General features: G+C 36.5%; 1 protein-coding gene across 2 annotated transcripts in view; it reads left to right on the forward strand.

Moving 5' to 3' along the window:
* LOC102803820 (uncharacterized) overlaps positions 1-19705 on the forward strand; it is a 41904-nt gene extending 22199 nt beyond the window's left edge. For both annotated transcript variants that reach the window (XM_085494609.1, XM_085494610.1), the window contains exons 6-11: positions 1477-1571; positions 5515-5649; positions 6347-6482; positions 6673-6868; positions 13440-13573; positions 17359-19705. In XM_085494609.1, the coding sequence (XP_085350735.1) occupies positions 1477-1571; positions 5515-5649; positions 6347-6482; positions 6673-6868; positions 13440-13573; positions 17359-17451 (789 nt within the window). In that variant the 3' untranslated portion in view covers positions 17452-19705. The remainder of the gene's footprint in view (positions 1-1476; positions 1572-5514; positions 5650-6346; positions 6483-6672; positions 6869-13439; positions 13574-17358) is intronic.
* The last annotated feature ends 4595 nt before the right edge of the window (positions 19706-24300 follow it).

The raw sequence follows: 24300 nt of genomic DNA on the forward strand, positions 1-24300 counted from the left end.
TGCGCGAGCTGATGTGAAGTATCGGTCGAAAAGCCGGTGAAAACGACTAAATTTTAGAAAACAGCATGACCTTAACTTTGAAGAAATCCTAAACAACCAAATTTAAATATGTTGCATATGTAGGGGAAATCTTGTTACACTGTTCAGAGGTTTCAACGACCATCCCAAAACACCGTTTTCTTAGAATTTATCGGACTTTGTTTTCACCATGATGATTGCCAGGCGGTGAAAATGTCTGACTCGAGAATAAATTTCGCTGCGCACAGTGGAAGCTGTGTTGGCTTGGATGTCAAGGCAATACAGCGACGATATCCATACATCATGCAACTCACTGATATTCAGACTAAAGCTATTCAAACTATACTTAGTGCCGTGTCTGATGTGCTCGTTTTTAGTCGCACTGGAAATAGTAAATCCTTATGTTATTATGCTTTACCGGCCTTGCGACTGTCGAGCGTGGTAATAGTGTTGTCACCACTGTTGGGTACTATAGAAGAGTAGGTGTTATACCTCAAAGTTCATGATGTCACTGCAACCATGGAACTATATAGTTCCATGCTGCAACATATATCGGCAGAAATGAAGCCGAAGACATCAGGAATGCAAAGCTCCAGCCGTTTCTGGCAGTCATTGTAACAAAGCTTTCTATTGGTCGGTAAACTTTCTATCGCACAACCACATGACATACACGGTTATGAATAGAATTACCGCACGGTGTTGTAGAGGGAGGAATATCCGAACGAAACAACACCGTGCAGGCGGACGATGCTTCACAGGGTTGAACACCTAGTTCTAACTGTCATGCATAACATCAGCCAATCACTTCACAGGGTTGAACACCTAGTTCTAACTGTTATGCATAACATCAGCCAATCACTTCATGGGGTTGAACACCTAGTTCTAACTGTTATGCATAACATCAGCCAATCACTTCACAGGGTTGAACACCTGGTTCTAACTGTTATGCATAACATCAGGCAATCACTTCACAAGGTTGAACACCTGGTTCTAACTGTTATGCATAACATCAGCCAATCACTTCATAGGGTTGAACACCTAGTTCTAACTGTTATGCATAACATCAGCCAATCACTTCATAGGGTTGAACACCTAGTTCTAACTGTTATGCATAACATCAGCCAATCACTTCATAGGGTTGAACACCTAGTTCTAACTGTTATGCATAACATCAGCCAATCATTTCATCAGGTTGAACTCCTGGTTCAAACTGTCATGCATAACATCAGCTAATCACTTCATAGGGTTGAACACCTAGTTCAAACAGTCATGCAAAACATCAGCCAATCATTTCATCAGGTTGAACTCCTGGTTCAAACTGTCATGCATAACATCAGCTAATCACTTCAATAGGTTGAACACTTGGTTCTAATTGTTATGCATAACATCAGCCAATGACTTCATGGGGTTGAACACCTGGTTCATGTAACTTGTGACAATATTTTTATGTCTTACTAGGTTGAAAACACAATGAGGTGGCGAAAGGTACTGAATGATGATGGCATGGAAGTCAGAGAAAGTAATGCCAGGATAGTTAGGTGGTCTGATGGCAGGTAAGATGGCATTAAACAATGGCTAGGTGGTCTGATAGATGAGAATATGATAATATTAGGGTAGTTAGATGGTCAGGTGGTGGGTAAGAGTGTGATAAAACCAGGTTAGGTGGTCTTATGGTAAATGAGATTATGATAATAGTAGGGTAGTTAAGTGGTCTTATGGTGGGTGAGATTGTGATAATACTAGGGTAGTTAAGTGGTCTTATGGTAGATGAGATTATGATGATACTAGGGTAGTTAAGTGGTCTTATGGTTGGTGAGATTTAGATAATACCATAAATTCGCCTTGGGCCATTAAACGGCAGTTCAGGTTTTAAAAAAAATAAAATGGGACGGGCGATTGTTCGGCAGTTTTTTAAGGTGTTATTTTAATCTTTTCTGATGCCTAATAGTTTCGCCGTAGTCATTGACGTCTATTCAAGAGTATTGATGTTTATTGCGACTACCGTGAATAGGTTTTGTTTCAACAATGAGCTGTTATCGCTGTAAACAATGTTATATTATTTCTCAACTGTTCAGTTTATCTTTTGAAAACAACTAATTTTTTTATTTAAAAACAAATCATGCCACTTTCTCATCAAAATCCAAGCCAAAAGATTGTACAACAACATTGGCAAATCTCTTCCGTGCTGTGTTCAATAACATTAACATATTTAAATGAGCTATGGTAAACACGTTGGCATTATTCATCGTTTTCATTAGTTAAATAGCGATTTGACCTATCAGGTCAAAGAACATCGTCCTAGGTCAAACATGGTGGATATTCATTTCTACAGCATGGAGCGTTAAAAATACGATCAGAATCATTCGCTTATGATGAAATAAGTGGAAATTTATTTGCATTTCATAACAATTCAACGAATTTATTTTTTGCATGTTATTATAATCATTACTAGGTAATAATCAACGTAGCATGACCGGATTGGACAACAGCGATTATTTGCTACTAAGCAATGCGTCTTTATTTGAAACTTCTTTTAGAATATACTTTTGTTACTAATAAAATGAAAAAAAATAATTGTATTTGGCGCACAATGTTCGTTAATGTGAATTTTTTGGAGAAAGATGCGCGGTCTACTTTTTAATTCAGCAAGAAAAAAAATGTATAAAATTTTAGATTAGCTTCTGCAATAGTTTCTTTCGTTTTGGGTGGTCCATGATCGTACTTGTTCGTCCATCCATGGGTGGTCCAACTGCCGGCACTGAAAGTCGGTGTAGGTGGATTTTTCAATGAAAATATAAGCCCCCAAAAATATTTGATGTTGATTTTTTGAAATTTTGAACCCCAAATAAGGGCCCACCAGCCGTGAAACTGTCCAGGGTGATTTTTTGGATGGGCGAATTTACGGCAGAGTCCGGTACTAAGGTAGTTAAGTGGTCTTATGGTAGGTGAAATTTGGATAATACCAGGGTAGTTAAGTGGTCTTATGGTAGGTGAAATTTGAATAATACCAGGGTAGTTAGATGCTCCTACAGGGATCTCGCCAGCCCAATGGGAGTGCTGGTTGCTCGTGAATATTAATGAGCTATATTATTATTAATTAGCCAGTGAATATTAATGAGGTCGGTCACAGTGCAAATATTTTTTTATTGGAGTCAACACATTATGTTTCACAATTTAGAAGAGTTTGAATTTAATAATGAAACATTCTCGAAATACAAATGCTGCAGACTAACAACAGAAACAAACAAATTATTATTACAATATTAATGTCTATTGTAAAAGGTTAAATGAAACGCATTTGAAACATGTCTGCCAGGAATATGTTCAGGACTATCATGATCTCATTTACTCCAAAAACATTCTTCTCCAAAAAATCGTAATTATTTGGCGTATTGTTGTGATTCAATATTCATACCATCAACTTCTAAAACATTTACATTTACAGTAATGAACGAACAAACAAACGAACAAATAAAACTTCCAAACGATTTTCAAAGTTATGACATGACAAAACTTACTCAGCGATTTTATACATCAGTTATACGAATAATTTTTACTCAGTCATTAGGCCACACCGACTTAATTTTATGGATGAAATCCGCGCGCGCATTAGTTTTCGCCTGTTCTTAAAAATAAAAATCTCTGACGACGAGTCTCCACAGATTGGTTTTCTGACCGGAACTTGCGGACTTATATTGTCGCAAAGCACCGGCTTGTTGTAAAAATCGTTTTGGACTACCTCAAAACGTGCCAATTTCGTCATAAAGTAGTGATATGTACATTCTGCCTTGACTTGTACTGAAAATGGTGTTCATGCTGTACCTTGAATGCAGTGTTTCTGACTGAAGATACTTCATCATGACTACATGTACTAGAGCTTGTCTGAAATGGTTATACCTGTGACAGTAACACAGTTTGAGATGTGTACATCAATATGTGCCTCCTACAAATAAAGACTTCTTGTTGTTTTTTGATACTCTGTGTTCTGTGCTTCAAATCCTAATACCAGTCCTGTGGTTTTAGCAGCATTTTTTTTTTTGTCAGCATTTTTTTTTTCGTCCTCTCGCATTAGTTTTGGGGTCTCCAGAGGATGTCATCCATAAAATTAAATCAGTGTGGCCTTATGCCATGCAAAAAAATGTTACTTCTTTTAGCGATTATTTGTTATCACTTCGGTAAAAAACACAAAATTTACTAGCCGCTACTATGTCGTGTGACTAGGTCTATTGTTTACAAATTATAATCCATGACTGGCAGGATATGTCGGTATGTACAAATTATAATAACAATCAAACAATAGTCCTAGTTGGGAATGTTCCAATGAGTGAGTGCTGGTCGGGCCGACCACCGCCAACCAGCGTGGCGAGATCTCTTTCCTTATGGTGAATGAGATAATAATAATACTATTATTAGAATACTAGGGTAGTTAGGTGGTCTTATGGTGAGTGAGAGTGTGATAATACTACAGTGGATAGGTGGTCTTATGGTGGGTGAGAGTGTGATAATACTGCAGTGGATAGGTGGTCTTATGGTGGATGAGAGTGATAATACTACAGTGGATAGGTGGTCTAATAATGGGTAAGAGTGATAATACTAGGGTAGTTAGGTGATCTTGTTGTGGGTGAGAGTGTGATAATACTACAGTGGATAGGTGGTCTGATAATGGGTAAGAGTGATTATACTAGGGTAGTTAGGTGGTCTTATGGTGGGTGAGAGTCTGATAATACTACAGTGGATAGGTGGTCTGATAATGGGTAAGAGTGATAATACTAGGGAAGTTAGGTGGTCTTGTGGTAGGTGAGAGTAATAATACTACAGTGGTTAGGTGGTCTGATAACGGGTAAGAGTGTTAATACTAGGGTAGTTAGGTAGTCTCATGGTTTGTGAGAGTCTGATAATACTACAGTGGATATGTGGCCTGATAGTGGGTAAGAGTGATAATACTAGGGTTGTTAGGTGATCTTGTTGTGGGTGAGAGTGTGATTATATTACAGTGGATAGGTGGTCTGATAATGGGTAAGAGTGATAATAGTAGGATAGTTAGGTGATCTTGTTGTGGGTGAGAGTGTGATAATATTACAGTGGTTAGGGGGTCTGATAATGAGTAAGAGTGATAATACTAGGATAGTTAGGTGATCTTGTTGTGGGTGAGAGTGTGATAATATTACAGTGGTTAGGTGGTCTGATAATGGGTAAGAGTGATAATACTAGGGTTGTTAGGTGATCTTGTTGTGGGTGAGAGTGTGATTATATTACAGTGGATAGGTGGTCTGATAATGGGTAAGAGTGATAATAATAGGATAGTTAGGTGATCTTGTTGTGGGTAAGAGTGTGATAATATTACAGTGGTTAGGGGGTCTGATAATGGGTAAGAGTGTTAATAATAGGGTAGTTAGGTGATCTTGTTGTGGGTGAGAGTGTGATAATATTACAGTGGATAGGTGGTCTGATTGAAGGTAAAATAATGATATTACCAAGGTGTTATTTTCTTTGCAGTATGTCTTTACATTTAGGCAATGAAGTGTTTGATGTTTATAAAACTCCATTACAAGCAGACTACAATCATCTTTTTATCAGACAAGGAACAGGTTTACAAGGACAAGCTGTATTTAAAACAAAGTTATCATTCAGGTACGCATCTCAAATAAAACACACGTTAATTTTTAATTCGAGTGAACTGCTTTATTCTGAAATGAAAAATTTTCACATCAAATCCAAAATGGCTGACTGGTGGTCATTTTGTTTACACAGATGCAGTTCCATGGCGCCTTATCTTGTGAATGCCTGGACCAATCAAGTTTTAACTTCACATATACATCAAACATTAGGTCATGTATATATCATATATATGTCTATAACACGAACAGGGGCTATGCCATGACTTGTTGATGGTGGAATAAATGCAGTGTGATAATACTAGGGTAGTTAGGTGATCTTATGGTGGGTAAGCGTGATAATATTACCGGTACAGTGGTTAGGTGGTCTGATTGAAGGTGAGATAATGATATTACCAAGGTTTTTTTTTTTCTTTGCAGTATTTCTTTACATTTAGGCAATGAAGTGTGTGATGTTCATAAAACTCCATCACAAATAATTTAACCTTTTCACCACCAGTTCCCTCTTTTCATCAAAAATTCACAAAATAGTCCTAATTATAGTACGCATTTTCTGTCAGAAGTTTGGGGACAAAAATAGCCAAACTGATGAAAATGCAGAATATTTTGGAAGAGAAAGTGAAAAGGTTAAATCTATTCAGCCATAATGAGAACACTAATTCTATTCCAGAAGTATTTTATGTTTCATAAACGAACTTTGATTTCCTTGGCAGACCCCATTCTACAGACAGTGCCACTCACAGAAAGATGACCCTTTCTCTGGCAGACAGATCATCTAAAACACAGAAAATACGAATGTTGCCAATAGCAACACAAGACCCCGAAGCTCATAGAGCTGAAATGATTAAGGTGAGTCGTCTGTCATCCTGTAATGTTGTTGTCGTTGTCAACTGGTTTTATGATCATGGCTGCTACATATATACAGGTTTGTGCATGGCTGGACTAACAAGCCTCTCTCTGAGTTCACCTGAGTGGCCTCTCCAACTTAAAACTGTGAGGGCGCCAGACTCATCAAAATAATTGATTATTACTTAAACAGAAAGAAGAAGAGAAACTGAGAGCTGCAACAAGGAGAGAAAGTCAACAACGAAGAATTCGTGAGAAAGCACATCACCGAGGTTTAACAGCATCTTATCTAGAACCAGATAGCAGGTATGAAGAGTATGAAGATGATGAAGAAGCAGCCATCAGTCTGGCAGCCATTAAGAATAGATATAAGAAAGGTAATCTGAAAGGTAAGTTATACAGTCTGTCAGCCATTAAGAATAGATACAAGAAAGGTAATCTGAAAGATAAGTTATACAGTCTGGCAGCCATTAAGAATAGATATAAGCAAGGTAATCTGAAAGGTAAGTTATACAGTCTGGCAGCCATTAAGAATAGATATAAGAAAGGTAACCTGAAAGGTAAGTTATACAGTCTGTCAGCCATTAAGAATAGATATAAGAAAGGTAATCTGAAAGATAAGTTGTACAGTCTGGCAGCCATTAAGAATAGATATAAGAAAGGTAATCTGAATACAGTCTGTCAGCCATTAAGAATAGATATAAGAAAGGTAATCTGAAAGATAAGTTATACAGTCTGGCAGCCATTAAGAATAGATATAAGCAAGGTAATCTGAAAGGTAAGTTATACAGTATGGCAGCCATTAAGAATAGATATAAGAAAGGTAACCTGAAAGGTAAGTTATACAGTCTGACAGCCATTAAGAATAGATATAAGAAAGGTAATCTGAAAGGTAAGTTATACAGTCTGGCAGCCATTAAGAATAGATATGGGAAAGGTAATCTGAAAGGTACGTTATACAGTCTGGCAGCCATTAAGAATAGATATAAGAAAGGTAATCTGAAAGGTAAGTTATAGTCTAGCAGGCATTATAAATAAATATAAGAAAGGTAATCTGAAAGGTAAGTTATATAGTCTGGCAGCCATTAAGAATAGATATAAAAAAAGGTAATCTGAAAGGTAAGTTATATTGTCTGGCAGCCATTAAGAATAGATATAAGAAAGGTAATCTGAAAGGTAAGTTATACAGTATGGCAGCCATTAAGAATAGATATAAGAAATGTAATCTGAAAGGTAAGTTATATAGTCTGGCAGCCATTAAAAATAGATATAAAAAAGGTAATCTGAAAGGTAAGTTATACAGTCTGTCAGCCATTAAGAATAGAAAAAAGAAAAGTAATCTGAAAGGTAAGTGATATAGTCTTGCAACTATTAAGAATAGATACAAGAAAGGTAAGTTATATAGCCTGGCAGCCATTAAGAATAGATATAAGAAAGGTAATCTGAAAGATAAGTTATACAGTCTGTCAGCCATTAAGAATAGATATAAGAAAGGTAATCTGAAAGATAAGTTATACAGTCTGGCAGCCATTAAGAATAGATATAAGCAAGGTAATCTGAAAGATAAGTTATACAGTCTGGCAGCCATTAAGAATAAATATAAGCAAGGTAACCTGAAAGGTAAGTTATACAGTCTGTCAGCCATTAAGAATAGATATAAGAAAGGTAATCTGAAAGGTAAGTTATACAGTCTGTCAGCCATTAAGAATAGATATAAGAAAGGTAACCTGAAAGGTAAGTTATACAGTCTGTCAGCCATTAAGAATAGATATAAGAAAGGTAATCTGAAAGGTAAGTTATACAGTCTGTCAGCCATTAAGAATAGATATAAGAAAGGTAACCTGAAAGGTAAGTTATACAGTATGGCAGCCATTAAGAATAGATATAAGAAAGGTAACCTGAAAGGTAAGTTATACAGTCTGGCAGCCATTAAGAATAGATATGGGAAAGGTAATCTGAAAGGTAAGTTATACAGTCTGGCAGCCATTAAGAATAGATATAAGAATAGTAATCTGAAAAGTAAGTTATAGTCTAACAGGCATTATAAATAAATATAAGAAAGGTAATCTGAAAGGTAAGTTATATAGTCTGGCAGCCATTAAGAATAGATATAAAAAAAGGTAATCTGAAAGGTAAGTTATATTGTCTGGCAGCCATTAAGAATAGATATAAGAAAGGTAAGTTATACAGTATGGCAGCCATTAAGAATAGATATAAGAAAGGTAATCTGAAAGGTAAGTTATATAGTCTGGCAGCCATTAAACATAGATATAAAAAAGGTAATCTGAAAGGTAAGTTATACAGTCTGTCAGCCATTAAGAATAGATATAAGAAAAGTAATCTGAAAGGTAAGTGATATAGTCTTGCAACTATTAAGAATAGATACAAGAAAGGTAAGTTATATAGCCTGGCAGCCATTAAGAATGGATATAAGAAAGGTAATCTGAAAGGTAAGTTATACAGTCTGGCAGCCATTAAGAATAGATATAAGAAAGGTAATCTGAAAGGTAAGTTATACAGTATGGCAGCCATTAAGAATAGATACAGTCAAACCTGTCTATAAAGGACAATCAGTGGACTGAGCCAAACTGTCCTTTATAGACAGGTGGTCTTTATATGGAGGTGGCCTAATTTATTCATTTAATCATGAATTTTAATTAGGACCGAAAGGGAAATCATAAGCAATACATAAAAACAAACCTACACATTGTACAATGAATATATCTTTTACAATAAAAGTCACTCATTTTCATCTGGATAATTACAGCTTTACTTTTTTACTACAAATTATATCATGTAAATTCACTGAAACCAAGTGATTCTGCCCATGGATTCATTGGTGTATTTAATGCATAAGAACGATTGTCAACGATCGGCCGCATTGGCGTTTCAGCTCGGACTTTCACACTCTCGCCAAGCAGTCTTATTCCCCAGTCTCTTACACATATTCCATCACAGGCGGTAATCAGTCCCATCGTTAGTATTGTCGATTGTACACTGTGACAAAATGCACAGGCAAAGTTGCCGTGATTGAAAAAACAAACAAGCATTAAAAATGAAGAAGCATTGGTAATAAACAAATTGACCAAACTCATAACGATTGCTACAACTCTCAGTGTTGAATCAGAAAGTCAAACGAACCGGAAATGAACACGGTGATCGTACACGCAATTGTACAGTTATTTGTTGCAAGCATCGACGTGTCAAAACTGCCCAAACGAATTTTCTCGATTGCGAAATATTGATATTACCGTTTATAAAAAAAGAGAATCAAAATAGAAAACATCTTTCGTTGAGAATAACCCCGAGATGACCCCTCAGTAACAATACGTTTGGCCCATGCGCTAGCTTCATTAGCATAATTTATAACGATCAACAACAAACAACATGGCGGCCAAAATAGGTCGGATTTTGCAATCCCGCGATGAAAACGAAATAAACGAATGTTTTATTATTTTGTTTGGATATTTCATGTCGACAAGGTAAATAAAACATCTCTCATTTAATAAAACTGGTTCATTTTTTTTTTTTCGAGACGGGGAGAATTTGCTCTTCATGTGCGAGACAGTCCACAGAAGTGTCGCTGGCCGGCTGGGGATCGATAGTATACCGGGGGTAGTACCGATCGGAAACAAGCTAGTTTTTCATTTCAAACTTTGAATGAAACTGTTTTAATTTGTTGTTAAAATCTTTCCAGTCTCTAGACGTTACATTCAGATGATATTCAACTTTTTTTTTTTTACTTTTTCGCAACTTCACAAAGTTGCGATGGTACCCCTGTCTATTAGCCCTAAAGATTGCGTACTCGGTAATCTGAACCAGGGTCTGAACGTAACATATGGCCACTTTCCTGTTAGCGATTCGCAAGTAGCTATTGTCTTTTTGCTGAGACAGTCTGATGGAAATGTTGGTGGTCGTTGCACAGAGGTTAAAGTGTGAATAGGTCTACAATAGGGTGGTCGCTGGTCGCGTTGGACAGGTGGTCGCTATATCCAGTGTCTTTAACGTGTAAATTGCGAAGGGACTGTACTAAGGTGGTCGCTATGAGCAGGTGGCCGCTCTGCACAGGTGGTCGTTAACACAGGTTTGACTGTATAAGAAAGGTAATCTGAAAGGTAAGTTATACAGTATGGCAGCCATTAAGAATAGATATAAGAAAGGTAATCTGAAAGATAAGTTATACAGTCTGGCAACCATTAAGAATAGATATAAGAAAGGTAATCTGAAAGGTAAGTTATATAGTCTGGCAGCCATTAAGAATAGATATAAGAAAGGTAATCTGAAAGGTAAGTTATACAGTATGGCAGCCATTAAGAATAGATATAAGAAAGGTAATCTAAAAGGTAAGTTATACAGTCTGGCAGCCATTAAGAATAGATATAAGAAAGGTAATCTGAAGGGTAAGTTATACAGTCTGGCAGCCATTAAGAATAGATATAAGAAAGGTAATCTGAAAGGTAAGTTATACAGTCTGGCAGCCATTAAGAATAGATATAAGAAAAGTAATCTGAAAGGTAAGTTATACAGTCTGGCAGCCATTAAGAATAGATATAAGAAAGGTAATCTGAAAGGTAATTTATACAGTCTGGCAGCCATTAAGAATAGATATAAGAAAAGTAATCTGAAAGGTAAGTTATACAGTCTGGCAGCCATTAAGAATAGATATAAGAAAGGTAATCTGAAAGGTAAGTTATACAGTATGGCAGCCATTAAGAATAGATATAAAAAAGGTAATCTGAAAGATAAGTTGTACAGTCTGGCAGCCATTAAGAATAGATATAAGAAAAGTATCTGAAAGGTAAGTTATATTCTGGCAACCATTATAAATAGATATAAGAAAGGTAATCTGAAAGGTAAGTTATATAGTCTGGCAGCCATTAAGAATAGATATAAAAAAGGTAATCTAAAAGGTAAGTTATACAGTATGGCAGCCATTAAGAATAGATATAAGAAAGGTAATCTGAAAGATAAGTTATACAGTCTGGCAACCATTAAGAATAGATATAAGAAAAGTATCTGAAAGGTAAGTTATACAATCTGGCAGCCATTAAGAATAGATATAAGAAAGGTAATCTGAAAGGTAAGTTATACAGTCTGGCAGCCATTAAGAATAGATATAAGAAAAGTAATCTGAAAGGTAAGTTATACAGTCTGGCAGCCATTAAGAATAGATATAAGAAAGGTAATCTGAAAGGTAAGTTATACAGTCTGGCAGCCATTAAGAATAGATATAAGAAAGGTAATCTGAAAGGTAAGTTATACAGTCTGTCAGCCATTAAGAATAGATATAAGAAAGGTAATCTGAAAGATAAGTTATACAGTCCGGCAGCCATTAAGAATAGATATAAGAAAGGTAATCTGAAAGGTAAGTTATACAGTATGGCAGCCATTAAGAATAGATATAAGAAAGGTAATCTGAAAGGTAAGTTATACAGTCTGGCAGCCATTAAGAATAGATATAAGAAAGGTAATCTGAAAGGTAAGTTATACAGTATGGCAGCCATTAAGAATAGATATAAGAAAGGTAATCTGAAAGGTAAGTTATACAGTATGGCAGCCATTAAGAATAGATATAAGAAAGGTAATCTGAAAGGTAAGTTATACAGTCTGGCAGCCATTAAGAATAGATATAAGAAAGGTAATCTGAAAGGTGAGTTATACAGTATGGCAGCCATTAAGAATAGATATAAGAAAGGTAATCTGAAAGGTAAGTTATACAGTCTGGCAGCCATTAAGAATAGATATAAGAAAGGTAATCTGAAAGGTAAGTTATACAGTCTGGCAGCCATTAAGAATAGATATAAGAAAGGTAATCTGAAAGGTAAGTTATACAGTCTGGCAGCCATTAAGAATAGATATAAAAAAGGTAATCTGAAAGGTAAGTTATACAGTCTGGCAGCCATTAAGAATAGATATAAGAAAGGTAATTTGAAAGGTAAGTTATACAGTATTGCAGCCATTAAGAATAGATATAAGAAAGGTAATCTGAAAGGTAAGTTATACAGTCTGGCAGCCATTAAGAATAGATATAAGAAAGGTAATCTGAAAGGTAAGTTATACAGTCTGGCAGCCATTAAGAATAGATATAAGAAAGGTAATCTGAAAGATAAGTTATACAGTCTGGCAGCCATTAAGAATAGATATAAGAAAGGTAATCTGAAAGGTAAGTTATACAGTATGGCAGCCATTAAGAATAGATATAAGAAAGGTAATCTGAAAGGTAAGTTATACAGTATGGCAGCCATTAAGAATAGATATAAGAAAGGTAATCTGAAAGATAAGTTATACAGTATGGCAGCCATTAAGAATAGATATAGGAAAGGTAATCTGAAAGGTAAGTTATACAGTCTGGCAGCCATTAAGAATAGATATAAGAAAAGTAATCTGAAAGGTAAGTTATACAGTCTGGCAGCCATTAAGAATAGATATAAGAAAAGTAATCTGAAAGGTAAGTTATACAGTCTGGCAGCCATTAAGAATAGATATAAAAAAGGTAATCTGAAAGGTAAGTTATACAGTCTGGCAGCCATTAAGAATAGATATAAGAAAGGTAATCTGAAAGATAAGTTATACAGTCTGGCAGCCATTAAGAATAGATATAAGAAAGGTAATCTGAAAGGTAAGTTATACAGTCTGGCAGCCATTAAGAATAGATATAAGAAAGGTAATCTGAAAGATAAGTTATACAGTCTGGCAGCCATTAAGAATAGATATAAGAAAGGTAATCTGAAAGGTAAGTTATACAGTATGGCAGCCATTAAGAATAGATATGAGAAAGGTAATCTGAAAGGTAAGTTATACAGTCTGGCAGCCATTAAGAATAGATATAAGAAAGGCAATCTGAAAGATAAGTTATAGTCTGGCACCTATCAGGAATAGATATAAAAATGGTAATGATTATGGGTTACCATGGAAACTTTTTATTTGTTTCTTGACTGATTGCTATGTTCTTATTTTCAGATATGCGTCCACCAATCTATTCATCTGACAGTGATGAGTTAATAGATGATGTAGAGCCTGATACGTCTAAACTGATGAAAGCAAAGACCTTGGATAGTGATGATGATGATGATGATTATGATCAACAAGAAAATGTAAGTGCATCATAACTGTCGGCGAGGGCAGTGTGTATTTAAGACTTTTTTCATCCCAGGTAATGTGTGCTCTGGCTGGGATATCATGGTTTAAAATGGCTGGGATATCATGGTTTAAAATGGCTGGGATATCATGGTTTAAAATGGCTGGGATATCATGGTTTAAAATGGCTGGGGATATCAGGGTTTAATCTGGCTGGGATGTCGGGGTGTAATATGGTTTGCAATATCATGGTGTAATATGGCTGGGATATCAGGGTGCAATCCGGCTGGGATGGCAGGGTGTAATATGGCTGGGATATCAGAGCGTAATCTGCCTGGGGAGGTAGGGTGTAATAGGGCTGGGATATCAAGGTGTAATCCGGCTGGGATGGCAGGGTATAATATGGCTGGGATATCAGGGGGTAATCTGCCTGGGTTGGCAGGGTGTAATATGGCTTGGATATCAGAGGGAAATCTTCCTGGGATGGCAGGGTGTATTATGGCTGGGATATCAGGGGGTAATCTGCCTGGGATGGCAGGGTGTAATATGGCTGGGATATCAGGGGGTAATCTGCCTGGGATGGCAGGATGTAATATGGCTTGGATATCAGGGGGTAATCTGCCTGGGATGGCAGGGTGTAATATGGCTGGGATGTCAGGGTGTATTCTGCCTGAGAGTTTATCATGGCTGGTATAATTGGATGTAATCTGGCTGGGATATCAGTGTAATATGGCTGGCATATCTGGTTGTATGGCTGGGACATCAGGGTGTAATCTGGCTTGGATAGCAGGGTATAATATGGCTGGTATGGCAGGGTGTATTATGGCTGGGATGTCAGGGTGTAATCTGCCTGGGGAAGCAGGGTGTAATATGGCTGGGATATCAGGGCGTAATTTGCCTGGGGAAGCAGGGTGTAATATGGCTGGGATATCAGGGTTTAATCTGGCTGGGATGTCAGGGTGTAATATGGTTTGCAATATCATGGTGTAATATGGCTGGGATATCAGGGTGCAATCCGGCTGGGATGGCAGGGTGTAATATGGCTGGGATATCAGAGCGTAATCTGCCTGGGGAGGTAGGGTGTAATAGGGCTGGGATATCAAGGTGTAATCCGGCTGGGATGGCAGGGTATAATATGGCTGGGATATCAGGGGGTAATCTGCCTGGGTTGGCAGGGTGTAATATGGCTTGGATATCAGAGGGAAATCTTCCTGGGATGGCAGGGTGTATTATGGCTGGGATATCAGGGGGTAATCTGCCTGGGATGGCAGGGTGTAATATGGCTGGGATATCAGGGGGTAATCTGCCTGGGATGGCAGGGTGTAATATGGCTTGGATATCAGGGGGTAATCTGCCTGGGATGGCAGGGTGTAATATGGCTGGGATGTCAGGGTGTATTCTGCCTGAGAGTTTATCATGGCTGGTATAATTGGATGTAATCTGGCTGGGATATCAGTGTAATATGGCTGGCATATCTGGTTGTATGGCTGGGACATCAGGGTGTAATCTGGCTTGGATAGCAGGGTATAATATGGCTGGTATGGCAGGGTGTATTATGGCTGGGATGTCAGGGTGTAATCTGCCTGGGGAAGCAGGGTGTAATATGGCTGGGATATCAGGGCGTAATTTGCCTGGGGAAGCAGGGTGTAATATGGCTGGGATATCAGGGGGTAATCTGCCTGAGATGGCAAGGTGTAATATGGCTGGGATGTCAGGGGGTAATCTGGCTGGGATGTCAGGGTGTAATCTGCCTGAGAGTTTATTATGGCTGGTATAATTGGGTGTAATCTGGCTGGGGTATCAGGATCTAATCTGACTGGGATATCAGTGTAATATGGCTGGGACATCAGGGTGTAATCTGGCTTGGATAGCAGGGTATAATATGGCTGGTATGGCAGGGTGTAATATGGCTAGGATATAAGGTTATAATGTAGCTGGGATGTATATTCTATATATATCACTATATTCTATGACTTATAGGATAAGGAGGTGAATTAACACTGTATTCTATGACCTATAGGATAAGGAGGTACATTGACTATATTCTATGACGTATAGGATAAGGAGGTTAAATTGACACTATATTCCATGACCTATAGAATAAGGAGGTTAAATTGATACTATATTCTATGACCTATAGAATAAGGAGATTAAACTGACACTATATTTTATGACCTATAGAATAAGGAGGTACATTGACACTATATTCTATGACTTATAGGATAAGGAGGTGAATTAACACTGTATTCTATGACCTATAGGATAAGGAGGTACATTGACTCTATATTCTATGACGTATAGGATAAGGAGGTTAAATTGACACTATATTCCATGACCTATAGAATAAGGAGGTTAAATTGATACTATATTCTATGACCTATGGAATAAGGAGGTAAATTGACACTATATTCTATGACCTATAGAATAAGGAGGTTAAACTGACACTATATTCTATGACCTATAGAATAAGGAGGTACATTGACACTATATTCTATGATCTATAGAATAAGGAGGTTAAACTGACACTATATTCTATGACCTATAGAATAAGGAGATTTAATTGACACTATATTCTATGACCTATAGAATAAGGAGGTAAATTGACACTATATTCTATGGCCTATAGAATAAGGAGGTTAAATTGACACTATATTCTATGACCTATGGAATAAGGAGGTAAATTGACACTATATTCTATTACCTATAGAACAAGGAGGTTAAATTGACACTATATTCTATGACCTATGGAATAAGGAGGTACAGTGACACTATATTCTATGACCTATAGAATAAGGAGGTTAAACTGACACTATATTCTATGACCTATAGAATAAGGAGGTACATTGACACTATATTCTATGATCTATAGAATAAGGAGGTTAAACTGACACTATATCCTATGACCTATAGAATAAGGAGGTTTAATTGACACTATATTCTATGATCTATAGAATAAGGAGGTAAATTGACACTATATTCTATTACCTATAGAACAAGGAGGTTAAATTGACACTATATTCTATGACCTATGGAATAAGGAGGTACAGTGACACTATATTCTATGACCTATAGAATAAGGAGGTTAAACTGACACTATATTCTATGACCTATAGAATAAGGAGGTACATTGACACTATATTCTATGATCTATAGAATAAGGAGGTTAAACTGACACTATATTCTATGACCTATAGAATAAGGAGGTTTAATTGACACTATATTCTATGATCTATAGAATAAGGAGGTAAATTGACACTATATTCTATTACCTATAGAACAAGGAGGTTAAATTGACACTATATTCTATGACCTATGGAATAAGGAGGTACATTGACACTATATTCTATGACCTATAGAATAAGGAGGTTAAACTGACACTATATTCTATGACCTATAGAATAAGGAGGTACATTGACACTATATTCTATGATCTATAGAATAAGGAGGTTTAATTGACACTATATTCTTTGATCTATAGAATAAGGAGGTAAATTGACACTTTATTCTATGGCCTATAGAATAAGGAGATTAAATTGACACTATATTCTATGACCTATGGAATAAGGAGGTAAATTGACACTATATTCTATTACCTATAGAACAAGGAGGTTAAATTGACACTATATTCTATGACCTATGGAATAAGGAGGTACATTGACACTATATTCTATGACCTATAGAATAAGGAGGTTAAACTGACACTATATTCTATGACCTATAGAACAAGGAGGTTAAATTGACACTATATTCTATGACCTATAGAATAAGGAGGTAAATTGACACTATATTCTATGATCTATAGGATCATGGTAAGAGAAAATCTGAAGATCATGAAAGTGGCGCACCAAAGAAGAAGAAAAAGGCTTTGATTGTAGATGACGAGGACAGTGATTAAAGATTGCCATGGAAACCATGACCTATGACCTCTATTGCTGATATGGTAGTGCAGAACTATTTTTAAAATCAAACTTGAGGTTTGGTTTCCACTTTGATGTAAGACTGTTTCCATGATAACCATTCTTTAGACAGCTGATTGGCAAGCTGTTCTTCTAATGAAAAATGGCACTGACAATAAAAAAAATGGCCGCCATGAGAGAACAAGACAGCAGTGAGACTCATTGCGTCCACCTTTACAAAGATTATATATGGCAAAAGAAACTGCATGAAAAATGGAACGCTATTTGAGAGAATAAAACAAGTCTTGTGGCTTTCTCAATCAATGCAAAATCACTGCATCCATTTCTGGGTGGGGTCAATGGAGGTATTTTATTTTAAATAGCTTTCAAGGTGAAAATTAAAATAAACACTTTGATTGGACAGTGACTCTTATTTTTACGAAACTGAAGGAGTATTATTACTCAACAGGCTGCCATAGAGGGCAGTACGAGTGAAACGAGTCACAATTCCTACCTTTGTCAATTTTTTTTTTTATTGTTCTAATGGCAATGCAAATATATGATTGTCAATAAATCAATGTATATTGTCAAAAATATGTCTAAATCAGAAAAATTATGATAGTAAAAAAAAAAGGTATGAACAAATTTGTCAAAAACTTCTGGTTCCCCATACAAAATTGAGGTCTGTTCAGTATTTTGTGTTTTAAAAACAATGTTCACACATGTGAGCAAAGCATTGTTTTTAAACAATTGCATACTTAAGCTGGTTTTAACTGAATTTAACCATTTGATAATGCTGGGTTAATACTACCAACAAAATGGGGAGTGACTGGACACATTTTTTAGAAAACAAGATTCTGGAGCATCTCAGAAAATGGTAAAAATTTGCATTTTTACATTTGTATCCATGAAAAAATTATTTCTTCATATCTTAAAATATTGTTTCTTACAATGAGATGAAAAAGTTGTATATTATTGCTGATTCTTATAGCCTATTTGATCTGTTAGTAAAACTTGTAAATAACAGTAATGTCCCACTGTTGGTTTATATCTACTTCAATACTGTCAAATATGTGTAAAATACTTTATTTTAGCTGGAATTAATATTTGCTGACTTTTTGGGTGTTTTGTATGGATTTTATTTTCACTGAATCCTTCCTTTCATCAAAAATAGCGAAAATAAAACATTCCACAGTACTTTAATTTCGCTGGAAATAATTCTCACTAAAAAGACGTTTTAGGTATATTTATTTGATAAGTTGAATGTAAAATATAGGATAAAATAAAATAAAATATATATTTGCTTGATTTTACTTTCAGCGAAAATAAATTCCAAGTAAAATGAAGTATTTTCCAGTAGTGCAAATATGATATCCACAACTGCTGCCATGGTTATATATCATCAATATCAGATATCCATCTGTAGAGACTTTCAGGAGAAAATTTACATTTAATGAGTTTCCATGGTAATAATAGTATATATACAATGGAAAGTTATTTCCCATAATTCATTGCATGTATGTTCAGTTACATAATAGTGTAGTATTTTACCTGCTTCACCTTTTTCACCAACAGACTTTCTAGCCCAAATATTTCTGAACCTTTTTTTTTTAATATTCTTCAATATTTCTAAAAATGAACCTTAATTCTGGATCCAAAATACAAAATTTGAGTAAATTTTCAGTTTTTGCTTAAGAAAAATCATCTGAAGGAAAGTACAGACTATAAACAGAACTGTTTTGTGAATTGTGATGTAAAAGGTTAAGAATTAAATAGATTTCTCATAAATCATTGGTCATCAAAAATAAACTTTCATTGTAGATTTGCTGCTTGCTAAATCTTTAATTTTTACTTTGGGGGTAGGTGTCAGGATAGACATGGCTCAAATTAACCATTATTGCTTGAAACTTAAGTGCAAGATGTGAGTGTATAGAGATTACAAAGCATGATATGTCCATATGGTTTATTTCTGACTATTCTGTAAAAATCTTTCTTCTTCCTGTTCAGGATAAAAGCAGTAAAAGCTTAATTTTTTTTGTCATGTATTTTGTAAAAAAAACAAAAAAACAATCTTCATTTATTTAAAAAAAAAAAGGTGTTCTCCCTTCGCCTGGAACTTCACTTATCTGAGAATCCTGATATTATTGGAGGTCTGGACTAAATAGAATATTTGTATTGTATGTAATGCAAAAAGATGCTCTCCTACAGACGTACATAACTGTTTATTTTCAATAAAATCCATTTTGCAATATACCATGTTAGTATTCCTTCACTAAAGTACAGTCCCAATGCAAATACCCCCCCCCCGGGTGGGTACCCACTCAAATTAACTGAAGTGCTATATGTATATGTGCCACCAAAAGGTCATAAATTCACCACTTCTGTCTAAAAAGGGGTGTGTTATTTTACCCTGTCTGTCTAAAAAGGGGTGTGTTATTTTACCCTGTCTGTCTGAAAAGGGGTGTGTTATTTTACCATGTCTGTCTAAAAAGGGGTGTGTTATTTTACCCTGTCTGTCTGAAAAGGGGTGTGTTATTTTACCCTGTCTGTCTGAAAAGGGGTGTGTTATTTTACCCTGTCTGTCTAAAAAGGGGTGTGTTATTTTACCCTGTCTGTCTAAAAAAGGGTGTGTTATTTTACCATGTCTGTCTAAAAAGGGGTGTGTTATTTTACCCTGTCTGTCTGAAAAGGGGTGTGTTATTTTACCCTGTCTGTCTAAAAAGGGGTGTGTTATTTTACCCTGTCTGTCTAAAAAGGGGTGTGTTATTTTACCCTGTCTGTCTAAAAAGGGGTGTGTTATTTTACCCTGTCTGTCTAAAAAGGGGTGTGTTATTTTACCCTGTCTGTCTAAAAAGGGGTGTGTTATTTTACCCTGTCTGTCTAAAAAGGGGTGTGTTATTTTACCCTGTCTGTCTAAAAAGGGGTGTGTTATTTTACCCTGTCTGTCTAAAAAGGGGTGTGTTATTTTACCCTGTCTGTCTAAAAAGGGGTGTGTTATTTTACCCTGTCTGTCTAAAAAGGGGTGTGTTATTTTACCCTGTCTGTCTGAAAAGGGGTGTGTTATTTTACCATGTCTGTCTGAAAAGGGGTGTGTTATTTTACCCTGTCTGTCTAAAAAGGGGTGTGTTATTTTACCCTGTCTGTCTGAAAAGGGGTGTGTTATTTTACCCTGTCTGTCTGAAAAGGGGTGTGTTAATTTACCCTGTCTGTCTGAAAAGGGGTGTGTTATTTTACCCTGTCTGTCTACAAAGGGGTGTGTTATTTTACCCTGTCTGTCTGAAAAGGGGTGTGTTATTTTACCCTGTCTGTCTAAAAAGGGGTGTGTTATTTTACCCTGTCTGTCTGAAAAGGGGTGTGTTATTTTACCCTGTCTGTCTAAAAGGGGTGTGTTAATTTACCCTGTCTGTCTGAAAAGGGGTGTGTTAATTTACCCTGTCTGTCTAAAAAGGGGTGTGTTATTTTACCCTGTCTGTCTGAAAAGGGGTGTGTTATTTTACCCTGTCTGTCTGAAAAGGGGTGTGTTATTTTACCCTGTCTGTCTGAAAAGGGGTGTGTTATTTTACCCTGTCTGTCTGAAAAGGAGTGTGTTATTTTACCCTGTCTGTCTACAAAGGGGTGTGTTATTTTACCCTGTCTGTCTGAAAAGGGGTGTGTTATTTTACCCTGTCTGTCTGAAAAGGGGTATCCTTTTTTCATTATTACTGTCTGAAAAGGTGTCCATATTTTCCAAAGACTATTTCCAGAGCTTGAGTGATACAACAATCAGGAGAATGAAGCTGATTTTTGTTTTCTGTAACTTCATTTCAATCGTCAAAGTCTATCCTCAGGAGTCCATCGAGGTAAATAAAAATAGCTGACCCCCCCTGTTTCCCGGAATGAATAAACCTGAAACGAATCCTCTGATTCACCATTTACCATTTATGCGTACTGTCTGGAAAGGGGTTGGCAATTTGAGTAGGGAGTGAGAGTTTCAAACAACCAGCTACACACCCCTGTCAGTATATTTTAGCAAGTAACCCCCCCCCCGGAAATATTCCTGGATCATTTCAACCTATATAAATGGTCTCTAGGATTTGTGGCTAGTACAACTTGGTAGTAGCATGGAGGTACTAACATGTAAGTTGGTTAAAATGTAGATTTTCTGAAGGGAAGCAAGGCAGCCTCAGTAGTGTTTTCCAAAATCAACAACACAGGTTTAATCTGTGTGCCTATAAGTTTCAAAGATAAACTCAAGACAAAGCAATGTTAGGATGTGCTATCAGTAGCTATCTGACACACAATGAGTGATTCCAAACATTTGAGTGGGTTGTCTCCGCCCCTGTTTGTTTCACAGATTAGTCATTTGCATATGAATGTCAGACACAAGGTCACACAGCCACTGAAAAAAATCATTGATTTTGGTGTTTTCATATGCCGAATTTATCCAAATATAGCTATCCCATTCCTTTATTTTTTTGGTTTCCAATAGCCTTACACATTTGGATGTCCCTACACATGTTAAAACAGACCTTGATGGGAAAACAAATTGATTGTGCCGATAAACAAGCTTGAAAATCTTTGCTGTTACTTCATGGACGTTTTCTAGGAGTTTATGTTTTTCAAAATACAAGGTCTTTAACAAAAAATAACGTATACTTATTGTCGTCGGATTAACACCAAATTTTCACAGCTTTAAGGTGACAATGAGAGGAACTTGAATGTGTCCAGACAAACTATTTCAGCACACTATTTTTTAAAACGCGTTGCTTGAATAAAACTGACCAGACACATTCAATTTACCAGACTATTGAACAACTAGGAAAAGTGAAAAAAATACTAATTACCGCCAGCATAAATGCGTAATTATTTTTTTTACAGAAAAAGTAATTTTTCACCTTTGATTGAGTAACGTGTTGTAGAATGCAGATACGGGCATGCAAAATACACTTGTGAAAAGCTTAAAGTCTGGCGATTCTAAAAATATATACTTTCCCGGGTCTATTTGTAGTCATTTAGTCACAATTAGAAGATGAAAACAAGTATGCAAATAATAGTCCCGCTACCTTAAGTCGTAGAGACTACATATGGTTAGGCATCTGTTCTTCTCATCTATGCTGTCAAAGAAATAACACATTTTCCGACAGGCAGAGATATATTCGTGGAATAGAACTGTGCCTGGGAGATTGGGCTCATACCACTAACTGAAACTCCCACAGGGGCCTGACGATCTATCCGTCTCAATGCATGGACGTCTATGGGGCCGAGCGACTATGTCCCGGTACAGGACCTTGGCTTAGCTCAAAATAATAGAAATTATAGAATTAAAACAGTTTAGTAATGTAAAGCAAGCATATGTTATTAAATTTAATCATCACGCTCCGAAACCACGAAAATCACTAATACTTGTTTTCGGCCGATCAGCTTGCACTATCCTTGGGGTGGAATCCGGGCCATTTTCACCGCTTGGCAACCATCGCGGTGACAACAATAGTCAAAAATTCACAGAAAACGGTACTTCGGGATGATTGTTGAGACTCCCATGAACAAGATTAGCCCTACTTGTGTAACATATATAAATTCGGTTGTTTAGGATTACTTCAAAGTTGAGTTTGTGTTGTTTTCTCGAGTTTTCACCGGCTCCACAGACGTTCCACAGCAGCGCGCACAGAGCCCATAGAAATACATGTACAGTGGTGCGCGTCTTAGCAACGTGGAACGTCTTGTGACGTAGCTCCGCCCCCGAGGATATACAAGACAAGGGAGGACTAGGACCGGACTGGGACTGCATTTCCTTTCTTAAAATTTGGATGTCAAATTTTACCAGACCGACCTGTGGACCGACGTGGTTTTGATATCGTTATTTTTGGAATTATCGTTTTCCTCGTTTCTCTGCTCTGTCGAAAGAAGTTACCTATGCTTTTTTCACTTAACTGTCTCATTAAAATAAAATATTACATTTAGAACAAGCACCCAAAACACGTAACAAGAGGTCCCAGTTGAGTTGCTTTGACGATACAAGTGTCATGCAACTATTAGATTTGGAAAACGACCATTTCGACTACTCATGTGTGATCAGTGTTTGGGCGAGCGGCCAGTGTTTTCAGTGAGCAAGCGAGCGAAATTAAGCAATAAGCTGTGGGTGTAAAAGCGGAAGGCTAGGCGAAATGAGTACCGTTACTACATAAACGTTGTAGTATTGGTATGCAAATTGGATCTTTCATCAAGTGTCAATTAGGATTACTTTCATGCAAATGTTTTGCTTGTGGTGGTTGTGTTTATAAACAATCACACGTGGCAGTGTTTTGAAATAGAAAAAACGTCGAAATAAGCCTAATAAAGTGGGGTTTTTGTTTAGAATAAAAGCACAGTCATAGATACTGTCATAACTATCAATAATTTAAAATAAAAAAATATTGAAAAAAAAAAACACATTAAACGTATGCTAACTCCTTAAGGTAGAGATGCAGTTTACCTGACAGGTATTTTAATTAGTTAATTAGGAAACCAAGATGACCTCCCTTGTCCACAAAACTATATATTTTCGGAAAACATATTGTATGAATTTTAAAGTTTTGTTAGTATTTTATGCCATGCTTCTGTTTCCTGTCAAAATTGGTTTATGGGTACATCTGTTTACTATGAAGAAAGTGCCGTCTTGAAAACTGTCTACCAGTTGTCAATTTTGTAGGGCAGCAGCTCAAATTTCACTACTTCAAGTTTATGCATAAATTAACACCCAGGCTAGTTGTCTGTACGATTGCTGTAACACTATTCAACTAAAAACAATGCCCCGCCGGAGTTTTGAAAATTTCAAAACAAAAGGTCAAAGCGTCTAGGAGCTATTTTTTTTAAAGTTCTGGAATGTGCAC

Source organism: Saccoglossus kowalevskii, chromosome 20 (assembly GCF_978046115.1).
Source record: "Saccoglossus kowalevskii chromosome 20, keSacKowa6.1, whole genome shotgun sequence".
Classification (NCBI taxonomy): Eukaryota; Metazoa; Hemichordata; class Enteropneusta; family Harrimaniidae; genus Saccoglossus; species Saccoglossus kowalevskii.